At 38.3% G+C, this 13,150-nt stretch overlaps 1 protein-coding gene across 2 annotated transcripts; it reads left to right on the top strand.

Annotated features, from left to right (window-relative positions):
• Nucleotides 1-225: 225 nt before the first annotated feature.
• On the top strand, nt 226-11,121 carry LOC21405787 (short integuments 2, mitochondrial). 2 transcript variants are annotated; one of them, XM_024169934.1, is made up of 8 exons: nt 226-342; nt 1,528-2,170; nt 2,259-2,336; nt 2,428-2,569; nt 3,099-3,169; nt 3,746-3,842; nt 4,007-4,224; nt 10,820-11,121. In XM_024169934.1, the coding sequence occupies exons 2-8, from the start codon at nt 1,898-1,900 to the stop codon at nt 11,066-11,068; spliced, it is 1,128 nt and encodes a 375-aa protein (XP_024025702.1). In that variant the 5' UTR covers nt 226-342; nt 1,528-1,897; the 3' UTR covers nt 11,069-11,121. The 2 variants fall into 2 exon arrangements, with proteins under 2 accessions (XP_024025702.1, XP_024025701.1); XM_024169933.1 differs by having other exon boundaries at nt 1,613-2,170.
• Nucleotides 11,122-13,150: the final 2,029 nt, after the last annotated feature.

Here is a 13,150-nt window from a genome sequence, read left to right on the forward strand (position 1 = left end):
ATTAGGCCTCGTTCGTTTCGCTGATTCAAGTTTAGAATTTGAGTTTTACTATAATAAAAAGCTCTCACAAACAATCACATCTAATTTTTTTATTACAGTAAAAAATTCTCACATATAATTATATTTTAACTTAAATTTTAAACTCGAATCAACAAAAAGAACAAGACAAATAAATATTTTTACTCAACAATGAAAATGGGCTCCTTTTTACCGCGTGTTGGGAAATCTCTCCTCCAATACTCTATTCCAAATTATCAATCTTCCAAAGAGAAAATCGCCGAATTTGGGGATTTCTTCGGCACCAGCCCTAACGCCGCCGCCATCGCTCTTCACCCAGTCCGGGTACCTTCTCAGATTTGAATTACTTTCTTTGTTCAAGTTTTGTTTCTCTGTTAAAATCCAGCCTCTTTTTTTTTTTTTTTTTTTTTTTTTTTTTTTTTTTTTTTTAAAAAATTTTGTGTTTCTTGAACAAACTCATTTGCGGTGCAAACCAAGGAAAAGAAAAAAAGTATTAGTTCACTTGGCCCTTTGTTTCTCTCAACAGCCGATAGAGGCTAGCTTGAAGTCAGGCTTTTGGTTTTTGGGTTTGTGGAAATATGTGCATTTTATCTGTTGATTGATAAAGTTGATTTGATTTGGTTGTGGGGTTCAGAAATTTGTTGAAATTTTGCTGATTGTGTGTTAAGATTGTTTTAAGGAGTGTTGTTTTTTTTCTCTGGCCTTTAAGTGGTTGATTAAATTCCCCAGAAAACAAAATTTCTTTGTTTTCAATATTTCTCACAGTTTCTTAGATTCTTAGTCTATCTGTTCGTGTGAAAGGAACTTGAATGGGCTGAGATTTAGCAAGAACAGACCAATTTTTGGGACATTGTAATGAACCAAGGAGTAAATATGGACTTTTGTGTGTGTGTGTGTGTAAGAAACGGACTGAGTGTAACTCACATTTGTTGGACTTAGGATCATATTTATTAGTTTAAATATGGACTTTTATGATGTTGATTCTCATGATTATGCTTGCTGTTTTTGTGCAATAGAAGTTGATGTAATATGTTGCAAGTGTCGAAAACTAATTTAGTTGTTTCTGAGGGGGGCTTGTTTTTTTTCAAGTTTTAGTATTTCTTAGTTTTTTAAGGGCATTTTAGGCATTTGAGGTGAAAATCAAGTGTTGACCAGGTAAAGGTAAGAATTGATATATTAAATAAAATGTAATGGTGAGCAAATATGTGCGTGTGGCTTTGGGATATATTTTTGGACATCTTTAGACCGCTTAATTTTCCTTGTTTTCTTTATAAAGCAAGTAACTCCTTGTGTTTAGTTTCTTTGTTACTAAAATGTTCTATTTTGATACTACAACACAATCTCTTTAATATTGCATCTTTTATTTATTTATTTATTTTACATATAATAGATTTGCTTGTTTCTCTAATATATTTTCTCTTGTTTCCTTTGTCCTCCTTGCATGAGTACTTGAAGCTTGCTTTTGTAATAACTATTGCCAATGAAATAGCACTATTTTTTTTATTACAGGAAGCAAGGGAAGAAATTTGTGCTTTGATGCAAACTGTTGTCATTAACAAGTAAACTTCTTTTTTGTTGTTTCCACTGCTATCAGAAAGAAGTCAAAGGGGTAGGGTATAATCAAAAGGGCAAAAATCGAAAACCATACGCCTCAAAGGGTAAGGTTGCAATCTTCTCAATCCAACTCTACATTGGACCAAAGGCTAAGTCGGAACTCTTGACCCTCTCTGTCTTTGCACGCTACTCACCTAAACTCCAAACCCCCCAAAGACTTCAACCTTTTACCTCCGAAGTTCCTCTCAGCTCCCAAAGAAGAAGAAGAAGAAGAAGACGACGAGGATAAAGCAGAAGCAGAGGAAGAAGAAGATAAAGCAAGAAGATGGGAAGAGGGTTAAAGCAACTGGTCAAGAAGGGGCTAGGAGAGATGGCTTTTAACACCGGTGGCGGAGCCATCAACTGGTTCCCTGGCCACATGGCTGCTGCCACCCGTGCCATCAGAGACCGCCTGAAGCTTGCCGACCTCGTTGTTGAAGTCCGCGATGCTCGTATCCCTCTCTCTTCTGCCAACCAGGACCTTCAGCCTGTCCTTTCTGCCAAACGCCGCCTCATCGCTCTCAATAAGAAGGACCTTGCCAACCCTAACATCATCCCTGTACTTCTCTCTCTCTCTCTCTCTCTCTCTCTCTCTCTTTTATTCTATTTTTTTTTACTTTGATATTTTGGTCCTTTCATTTTTGCAGAAATGGATTCAATACTTTGATTCGTACAAGCAAGATTGCGTTCCAATAAATTCTCACAGCAAGAGCTCTGTTCAGAAGGTTGGCACGATACGTAACGATGTCTTTTCGCCTTGTTTCTTTTCTTACTTGTTGATATTCTGATAATGTGTTGTTGATTTTGTGTTTTAAGCTTTTGAACCTTGTGGAGTTCAAGTTGAAGGAGGTGATTTCTAGGGAGCCTACTCTGCTTGTTATGGTTGTTGGTGTTCCTAACGTAGGCAAGTCGGCTTTGATTAATTCCATCCATCAAATTGCGACATCTCGTTTCCCGAGTAAGATTTTGTTAGATTTTTACACTGAGTTTTGTAAATGTAGTTTATTTTTCTTTAATTGATTTTGTTGATTTGCGTACTATTTAATTTGACATATGAAATGGGCATTTGATACATCTATATCAACTTTTTAGATTAGATAAATTACTTACTACATTTAATCTTGGTAATTATCCACTGATTTTAATTTAGTATTGTTACCCTATGATTATGAATGACTTATCAAAACTTGGGCGGAAATGCTCTCATAGATGTAAATTGAGGATGACGACTGGAGCACATTATGACAATGACGACTGGAGCACATTATGGCAAGTACATAAGGGTGTTCATTTGTATTTTAACACTATTCATTGATTTAAGAGCACTTTGCAATACTTTGCCACGATTAAAAGTTTAGGGGGGCAAAAGCGCCCAAATCCTTATGAAAACGCGTATTATTGGTAGGTATCCACAGAAGTTCCCTAGCTTAGTATGTCATGGTATTTTTGGTGAACCTAAAAATGATTGTATTTTGTGTATTTCCTAGTGCAGGGGAAGATGAAGCGGGCGACAGTGGGTCCTTTGCCTGGTGTGACTCAAGACATTGCTGGGTTCAAGGTAATTTTTTTTCCTCTTGATTTTCTTCTTGCCTATTTGTATGTCAAGAACTGGAGTGTAGATAGACTTGTGTTGATGTTGATTGTTGGAATGCCCGTTACATTTAAATTGGGGAAAAAACTCAGTAGGAAGACGATTACCTCGGTAGGGGCCTTTTTAGCAGACAGACAATTACTGGATGTGGTCCTAATTACTAATGAGGTAGTGGAAGATTATTGAGCAAAAGGTAACGATTGATTGATTTCGAGGAGGCATATGGTCATGTGAAGTGAGTTTTTGGACTTCATTTTAGAATTAGGTGGGGGAATTGGATCAGGGGATGTTTGAAGTTGATGTCATATTCGGGGATGATTAATGGGAGGCCGAGGGGATGATGTTGAAAGATTTTTCTTCTTTGTAACGTTGGGATGAGAGAATCTGATAGAGGCCTTTTTATTTTTAAATCTTTTCGTTAATTTTTGTTTTTTGTGGAAGGACATTCTTGTTCTCGTTGTTTCGTTGTTCTGCTAATGACTCATTTAGATTTCTGTTTTCTTAGTTTGAATGACGCTTTTAATCATATTTTATAAATTACAGATTGCTCATCAGCCTAGCGTATATGTCCTGGACACTCCAGGTGTACTTGTTCCAAGTATCCCGGATATAGAGACAGGTTTAAAGCTTGCGCTTGCAGGTCATTCCACTTTCCTCACTTGTCTTTTTTTTTTTTAATGGTGTGTTTCATGTTTTTGATTCTACAATCTATGATGTGATTATTGTAAGGATTCACGAGTCTCAAGTGAAAACAATGTGCTGAAACTTGTTCTATAATGTAAAAGTTTGTCGCTTTACATGCAGGGTCTGTGAAAGATTCAGTGGTTGGAGAGGAGCGTATAGCTCAATACTTACTTGCAGTTTTAAATTTCCGAGGCACTCCCCTTCATTGGAAGCACTGGAACAACAGGAGAGCAGAAGGGATCCAATATGATTCTGTTGAAAAAGTGGAATACAATCTAAGAGATCTTCGACCAAAGAGGAGGAAACCACCAAATACGTCTAGTGTGGTGTACATCGAGGTACGTGTTGTTTTATATTATCGGCATACAGTTTAATTAGGTACAGGGTGATGTGTTGTTTGTGGTTGATTCTAGTTTTAAGCTTCTCTTTGAATATGCGTGGTGCTGATTAGGCTTGTTGACGTAAGTTGAGAACATGTATGGGTTATGAACGCGCTTTCCACAGGGTTTCTTCCACTTTCAATAGCACTACTTTCATAAGAACCCTTAAAAAAGTTTGTGATGAGTGTATCAAGTGGTGGAACTTCGGGCGGCAGGCGTGCCCGAAGCCCGAAAATTTTCAAGCCCGGGCTCGGGCTTGGGCAGCCCGAGAAAAAAACATTCCCCGCAGCCCGCCACCAGTGGGGGGGCCGTGACTGCCGGCCGTCACTTTTTTTTTTTGAATTTTTCCACCGTACCCGAATGCCCGACCCGAAGCTCAAATTTTGCCCGATTACCTAAAAAAACAGCTAGTTTTTTGAATTTTATGGTTGACATGAACCCGAACCCGAAACCAACATAATTTCTCGGGCAACCCGAACCCGACTTGAGTGTTTTGCCCCACTCCAACAGTTGTATTTACCGTTGCCCGAGAAACCCGAAGTCCGACCCGACCTGCCGAATTTAATTTACCGTTGGAGCCGAAGTTTTGAGGGAAATTTTTTTTTTCAAGCCAAAAAATTGCCTATAAATACCCCATTCTCTCAACCATTTTTCTCACCAAAAAACTCTCAACCTCTTAATTTCTCTCAATCTCTCTCAAATCTCTCTTAATCTCTCTCAAATCTCTTTTAATCTCTCTTAATGGTGGTGATATTCCCGTTGATACTCAATTCAACATTGAAAAACGGTAATTTTCTACTAATGTTTTTCAAATGCAAGAATCGCAAAAACCAGAAAGAGCTGCTGAGGAAACTGCAAATCCGAGCTGTGGTGGACGTACTAGAGGTTGTGGACCTCGTGGTCGTAATGATTGTGGGCGTGGAGAAGAGGTACACGCAAGTGCTAGGGCAAGTGTTGCAAGTTTCAAGAAGAAATGTAAGCGCACCTTAACAGTTTGGGAGCACATCAACGCATTCAAATAGGTCGACAATAACGGTAACATTAAATACATAACTCAATGTAAATATTGTAGTGATAAATTATAATATAATACTATTCACGGCACAACACACTTGAGAAGACACTCTGAAAAGTGTCTTCAAAAGCAAGGAGGCGGACCTGATTTCCGCCAAAAACAATTATCATTTGACTGCCAAACCGGCGGTCGAAGCACTTGAAAATACGATCCGTAAGTCGATCGTATGGAAATGACACGATTAGTAGCCACATTAGATCAGCCACTTAGTTTTACCGAACAAATGAATTGACAGTGTTATATTAAAATTGTACATAATCTTAATGCACAATTTTTTTCAAGAATTACTCTTAGTAAAGATGCATTAAAATTATATAAACAAGAAAGGGAAGTATTAATCAACTTTTTACACTCTATTAGTAGTTGCGTTGCGTTAACGGTGGATATTTGCTCTGTCGTTGTCAACAAAGATTATTTCGTTGTAACCGGACATTATTTTAAAGATTTTGATTTATATAAGAGAATATTATGTTTTAAATGTGTTCAATGATCACATACTATCGATTTAATATATATAATACAATTTTATCTGTTATTGATGAATATAGTTTAAGGAATAGAGTAATGACTATAATATTAGATAATATTACTGCAAATACTAAAGCAATAGAATTTTTTGAAAATGATTTAAGTTTATTCGGTAATAATGATATATTTCACTAACGTTGTGCATGCCATGTAATTAATTTAATAGTAAAATTCGGTTTAAATTCTGACCGAGCCTGAACTTCTTGAATTTTCGGGTTGCCCGACCCAAAATTTCTCCTTGGACGGGCATCGACAGTGTTGAAACTTTGGACGGGCCGCCCGTGACCACCAAAAAGTCTGAATTTTTGCCCGATGACTGAACCCGATCTGCCCGAATTTTTGGGCTGCCCGACCCGACCCGAAAATTACCATGAACAGGCTTCGGGCAGAGGATGTCTGCCCGTGCCCGGTCGGCTGCCCGATGCCCGACCGGCTGCCTGATTTTTTTTTATATTATATTTTTATGTTGTTGAAATAAGTATTTGTATAATTACAATGTGTATATTACAATTTGAAATATGAAATGAACACTGAACACACGAACGAACTATATAAAAAAAATTACTTCATTGATTTTTAAATTTGTAATTCATGATTACCTCATTAAAAATTTTACCAAGAAAAAATTCAATTGGGATAAAAACTTGGGAAGAAAAAAAAGAGTGCAATCATTGTGGGACGAATTACAAATTTGATGAACTTACGATGACTGAACCCGATCTGCCCGAATTTTTGGGCTGCCCGACCCGACCCGAAAATTACCATGAACAGGCTTCGGGCAGAGGATGTCTGCCCGTGCCCGGTCGGCTGCCCGATGCCCGACCGGCTGCCTGATTTTTTTTTATATTATATTTTTATGTTGTTGAAATAAGTATTTGTATAATTACAATGTGTATATTACAATTTGAAATATGAAATGAACACTGAACACACGAACGAACTATATAAAAAAAATTACTTCATTGATTTTTAAATTTGTAATTCATGATTACCTCATTAAAAATTTTACCAAGAAAAAATTCAATTGGGATAAAAACTTGGGAAGAAAAAAAAGAGTGCAATCATTGTGGGACGAATTACAAATTTGATGAACTTATAAAGTCTATACAAGATTACAAATTTACAATAAGCACTATACAAATTAGAAATTACAAAATAAATAAATATTTACAAAGAAATTATCAAGATGAAGCAGAAGGATCATCTTGAAAATTAAAAGTTAATCTATTAAATTTGTCGATCCATTCTTGGTTTGCCGGTGAGATTGTATCGTGTAAGCGTTGGTCGGAACGGTTCCAATCCTTGATGCACACCAAAGCTTCAATAATATTCTGCTGCAATGCGTTCTCCGTTCTTTAAGTATTCGGCCGGTTGTACTGAATGTTTGTTCGGCTGCAACAGTGGAGACCGGGATTGAAAAAATATCCATTGCCAGTCGTGTTAGGATCGACCAAATTAATGCTCGTGCCCTACACCACTCAACCAAATCAAACACCTCACTACTGTCTACAACTAAGCCCTCACTCAAGTACGCTATTAACTCGTTGAATCCGCCGCCACCTCTTGATGAAGATCCACTTCCACTCCCAGATTCTTCTTGACATTGACTCCTCGTTGTCGTCGTCGTCTTCTTCTTCTTCTTAGACAACCCGAAAACATTCAAGAATGACTGCGGATTGTCGTCTCGTTGTTGCGGTTGTTCAACACGAGGTGTGTTTCTAAATCTACTTTCGTAAGAGATATATAGATAATATATTTTTTCCTTTATAATAGGAAACTAGTTATTAGTGTCTATAGCTAAAAATTCACTTAAGTTATCTAATCCACTTTCTAAACCTTCTAATTTTAATCTAGGGTCAAAAATAACAACGAAATCATATAACATGGGTAATTTAAACCAATATTTTTTAAATTTCTTTTCCATAGAGGCGATAGGAGCTCCTAAAACCTCATGTGTCCTACATTCACTAAATAAAATAGACATTCTTAAAAGTTCTCTTAATGCTAATGGTGAAGTTGGGTAATAAGTTTCACTAAACTTTAAGGTAACTTCATGAAATCTACTTAAAAAGTTATACGAAAGTTCGACAATTTGTCAATCAGTTTCATCTATAAATCTTGTTCTTAATTTTGCACTAACATAATGTGTTATAGCATCTTTATAGAGGATGCATTGTTCAAACATTATGTAAGTGGAGTTCCATCTTATGGGCATATCTAAGGTTAATGCTATAGGATTTTGATTACATGTTTGTAGAAATATAAACCAATCTTGTATTCTTTGATTACTACCTTAAATCCAAGTAATGTTATTTCTAATTCTTTTAATATGACTTGACATTGATTTTAAATCGGACTTTACTATTAAATTAATTATATGACATGTACAACGTTGGTGGAAAATATCATTATTACTGAATAAACTTAAATCATTTTCAAAAAGTTCTATTGTTTTAGTATTCACAGTTGCATTATCTAATGTTATGGTTATTATTCTATCTCTTAAACTATATTCATCAATAACAGATAAAATTGTGTTATATATTAAATTGACAGTATGCGATCCTATAACACATTTGAAACCTAAGATTCTCTTATCAAAATCAAAATCTTTATAATAATGTCCGATTACAGCTAAATAATTCTTGTTGGAAACGGCGGACCAAATATCCGCCGTTAACGCAACGCAACCACTAGTAGAGTGTAGAATGTTGATTAATGCTTCATTTTCTTGTTTATATAATTTTAATGCATCTTTCCTAAGAGTAGTTTTAGAAAAAAATTGTGCTTTAGGATTATGTACAATTTTAATATAACGTTGCCAATTTTTTTGTTTAGAAAAACTTAGTGGTTGATCTAATGTGGTTATTAATCGTGCCATTTCCATACGATCAACTTGCGGATCGTATTTTCACGTGCTTAGACCGCCGGTCAAACGATAATTGCGTTTGGCGGAGCTGATCTCTGCCTCCTTGCTTTTGAAGACACTTTTCAGAGTGCCTTCTTAAGTGTGTAGTGCCGTGAATAGTGTTACCTTGTAATTCTCACCACAATATTTACATTGAGTTACGTATTTAATGTTACCGTTATTGTCGACGTTCTCGAATGTGTTGAAGTGCTCCCAAACTGCTGAGGTGCGTTTGCATTTCTTTTTAGAACTTGCAACACTTGTATTAGCACTACCGCTTGCCTCTCCTCCACGGCCACTTGTGCCACCACCATTGCATCCCCGACCTCTAGTACGTCCACCAAGGGTCGGATTTGCAGTTTGATCAGCAACTCTTTCCATAGTTTGCGATTCCTGCGATTGAAAAACATTAGGAAATTGCCCTTCTTCGATGTTGAATTGGACATCAATGGGAATATCACCACCATAACCAGAAGAAGCCATTATGAAAAATAAGAGAGATTGAGAGTGCTTTGAGAGAGCTTAAGAGAGATTTAAGCGAGATTAAGAGAGATATTAAGAGAAATTAAGAGAGATTAAGAGAAATTGAGAGAGAATGAGAGTTTTGGGGTGAGGAAAATGGTTGGGGGGAGGGGGGTATTTATAGGAAAATTTTTGGGTCGAAAAAAAAAATTTTTCCCCCAAAAATTTGGGTCCAACAGCTACAAAATTTTTGGGCAGTTCGGGCAACGGCACAAAATCCGACCGTTAGGTTCAAAAATTCAGGCAAAATTCGGGTTCGGGTTTGGGTTTGGGCAAAAGACCGTTTTTTTTCAAAATTCGGGCATTTTTCGGGCTAACGGTAAAAAAAAATCAGGCATTTTTCGGGCACGGGGCAAAATTCAGGCAACGGTCACCAAAATTCGGGCAACGGTCACAAAAAATTCGAGCAATTCGGGCACAGATTCGGGCAGCTTCGCGTATTGCCGAAAAATTCAAAAAAAATCTGGCGAACGGCGAGGGACGACTTCTCTACGGCGGCGTGCTGTCGGGGGGCTTACTCTTTTCAGGCTACCCGAGCCCGTGCCCGAAGAAAAGCATTTTCGGGCGGCGAGAAGGGCCTGCCCGCCGTGGCCGAAGAAAAGCATTTATATAGTTCGTGTACATTTTAAATTGCAATCTTCCTTATAAGTTTTGTATAATGTTTACAATAAATAATTTAGAAATTATTTATATACATGCCATGCCATATACAATTAATAAATAAAATTATATATAATGGTATATAAATATATAAAAAATATTAAAAAATTAGGTCGGGCACTTCGGGTGGTCTCGGGCTGTCTGATCGGGCTCTGGCAGTCAAAACTTGCCCAAAGCCCGTCCAAAGGATTGCTTAGGTCGGGTCGGGCAGTCCGAAAATTCACGCTCGGACGGGTTCAGTCATCAGGTAAAAATTCAGAATTTTCGATGGTCATAGACCGCTCGTCTAAAATTTCAGCACTAAGTGTATCACGTTAACACATGAGTGCATCGACAGAGATAACAAATGAAGGAATCTTGTACCGGTTTCTTCTGGGTATTTGATCGGAAAGAGAGCAAGCAAATTTTTTACCTCTGTGGGCTATATTAACATTAAAGTTTTGCTTATTAGAGCAAGGAACCTCTTTCAATGTCCAATACAACGTGTTTTGGTACTAGGATCATGAATGATTGATAAACCAAACTTTTGGTCAGATAACTTCGTGTCCAATACAGCATTATTTTCTTGAACAACTTTCAATGTAAATTGACTGCAACAACAGTAAGATAGCCAATACGGGAAGACTTTTCCACATCTTAACTGGCTATCACCCCCTCTCAATATTGTCGAAATTTTTTGGAGTGCTTTCTGATTGCATTGAAAAACTCTCATTGTTACTACGTGCTGGTGTTTATACTGGCTGTTATCATGCACTGCTTTTAATGGATTTGTGAAACCTTTCGCTTTAATTTGACTAGCGGGCATCTTGGATTACAATTATCAATGTCATTCAAGTTTCTTGTTTCTCATTTTCTTTCAGGATCTTGTTGCTGAAGTCCAACATGCATTGTACTTGACTCTTTCAAACTTTAATGGCAACGTAGAAGACGAGAGCGACTTGGAGGGACTTATAGAACAACAATTTGTAGCACTGCAGAAGGCACTAAAGATTCCGCATAAAGCATCTGAAGCTCGTTTAATGGTATCAAAAAAGTTTCTAACACTGTTTAGGACAGGTAAACTTGGTCCTTTCATTCTTGATGATGTCCCTGACACTTCATCTTCTTAATGGATCGGTTCTATGCGGGCGATTTTATTTTTATGTTCTAGTTTATTTCTATTTTTTTAATACAAATTTTGTACTTTTTGCATAATAATAGATATCAATAATTAGGTTTTTGTAAGAATGTGAGGACTTTTAATCCAAACTAGAATATACAATACAATACCGAGGCACAAGAACAAATTTGTCAATTGGGCCCGGGCCGTCCATGGACGGCCTGGCCCAGCCCACTACAGTACCGGCCATGGTATGGCCTGGCTTAGTACTGTTACAGGCCGGCCTGGTCTGACACATAATGTGGGCTAGGGTTGTGGGCTAGGGTTGGACCGCAACTCCCTAGCCCGCGGCCTAGGCCCGTGTGAGGCACAGGCCCGCCGCGTGCCCAACGTTCACCTATAGCCCGGCACGTACGGCCCTAATGGTTGGAAGCGGCTAGTCCGGCCCGGCCCGTGACGTGCCCAACGGTTATAAACCAAAAATCCCCCCTAAAACCCCTATAAATGCCCCACCGCCCTCACAAACGGAAACAACACTATACATATGATACACTTAAAGGATATTTTTCAAATTTAAACATAACAGAATCTTCTGAAAGTAATTCGGCCCGTTTGTGAGCGAGGTGGGGTATTTATAAGGGTTTTAGGGGGGATTTTCGATTTATAACCGTTGGGCACGTCACGGGCCGGGCCGGATTAACCGTTTTCGATCGTTAGGCATGTGACATGTTGGGCTGCGTGCCAGGCTGTAGGTGAACGTTGGGCACGCGGCGGGCCGCGCCATGTCGGGTTGGGTTTGTGCCTCGCACGGGCCTGGGCCGTGCCAGGGCCGCGGGTTGGGGAGTTGCGTCCCTGCCTTAGCCTAGGTGATGTGCTAGGCCGGCCTGGCCTGAAACAGTACTGGGCCGAGTCGTATCGGGCCCAGCACTGTAGCGGGTTGGGACGGCCCGGCCCAATTGACAACTCTATCTTCTGGAAGCAATTCGGCCACAGTGTAATTTACTTATCCTTGTATACTGTACTCTTTTTTTCTTCGTTAAGGTTTTGTTTTAATCTCCCCACAAGTTTTACTTGACAAAGTTTTTAACAAGATAGTCATTTATGTGTAGTTATTCGTATTATTTCAATTCAATAAAATCACATTTTTTGATAGCATATGATATATGTTTTTTCGTTAAATATTGTAATAAATATTCAAAGGGCCAGGGTCGGCTTGTGCCTGGGCCTGGGCCTAGGCCCGGCCTTAGCCTTTATGGACAAGGCCCAGGCCTTGGCGCTGGCCTTTATGGACGAGGGCTTGGGCTAGGGTCGGGTCTGAGGGTCTTCCCTCAGGCCCCCCTGAACTATTCAGGGTCGTGTCTGGCCCGGTCTAGGCCCGTGGCGGGCGGCACGACCCGTTTGACAACTCTACAAGGATCGGCATGGCCCGTTTCACAACTTTACAAGGATATGTAGAATTGAAATTGAAAGCTCACAAGTAAATGGGGACAAATTGTAAGATGCACACACATAAACTTGATTCTTAATGAGATGAATATAGAATCAAATTGCATATAATATCAATACTCTTAAGGCATGGAAGGTGACTAGGTGCGTTTGATTTCAAACTAATGAAATGTTCATTCTTTAAGACTGTCGGTTTAACCGAATTGAAACCGACCATGCTCGTGCGGTTTTGGTCAGTTCCCTTGCATAGTTCGTTTAGTTTCGGTTGGTGATGGTGGAGAAACCGAACCATCGGTCCTTCTAGGTGTAAAGAAGAACAAAACAAACTAAGGATTATTTACATTTTTATACCTTGTAATTTAGGTTTATTTAGAATGCATACCCTCGGTTTTTGATTTTATCAAAAGCATATCTTTTGATTACACTAAGTACATAAATCAATACCTTATCTCAGTCCACACCAATTTTAACCTCAGAAAATACCCAAAATACCCTTAAAATGAAAAAAAAAATCTAAACATTAAAAAGATAAAAAAAGAAAAAACAGCCATGGAGTCATTGACTCAAAGGGAGGAAAAAAAAAAAAAAAAAAAAAAAAAAAAAAAAAAAAAAAAAACCAAAAACCTCCAACCTTTCTTGGCAAACC

The sequence above is a fragment of the Morus notabilis genome, unplaced genomic scaffold, assembly GCF_000414095.1.
Source record: "Morus notabilis unplaced genomic scaffold, ASM41409v2 Scaffold277, whole genome shotgun sequence".
NCBI classification, from domain to species: Eukaryota; Viridiplantae; Streptophyta; class Magnoliopsida; order Rosales; family Moraceae; genus Morus; species Morus notabilis.

Excerpts from the sequence above, each read along its gene's own strand:
- LOC21405787 (XM_024169934.1), top strand. The coding sequence starts at position 1,898 with ATGGGAAGAGGGTTAAAGCAACTGGTCAAGAAGGGGCTAGGAGAGATG. Across the intron at positions 3,170-3,745 it reads AAGACATTGCTGGGTTCAAG|ATTGCTCATCAGCCTAGCGT; the intron begins GTAATTTTTTTT and ends TATAAATTACAG. Across the intron at positions 3,843-4,006 it reads TTTAAAGCTTGCGCTTGCAG|GGTCTGTGAAAGATTCAGTG; the intron begins GTCATTCCACTT and ends CTTTACATGCAG.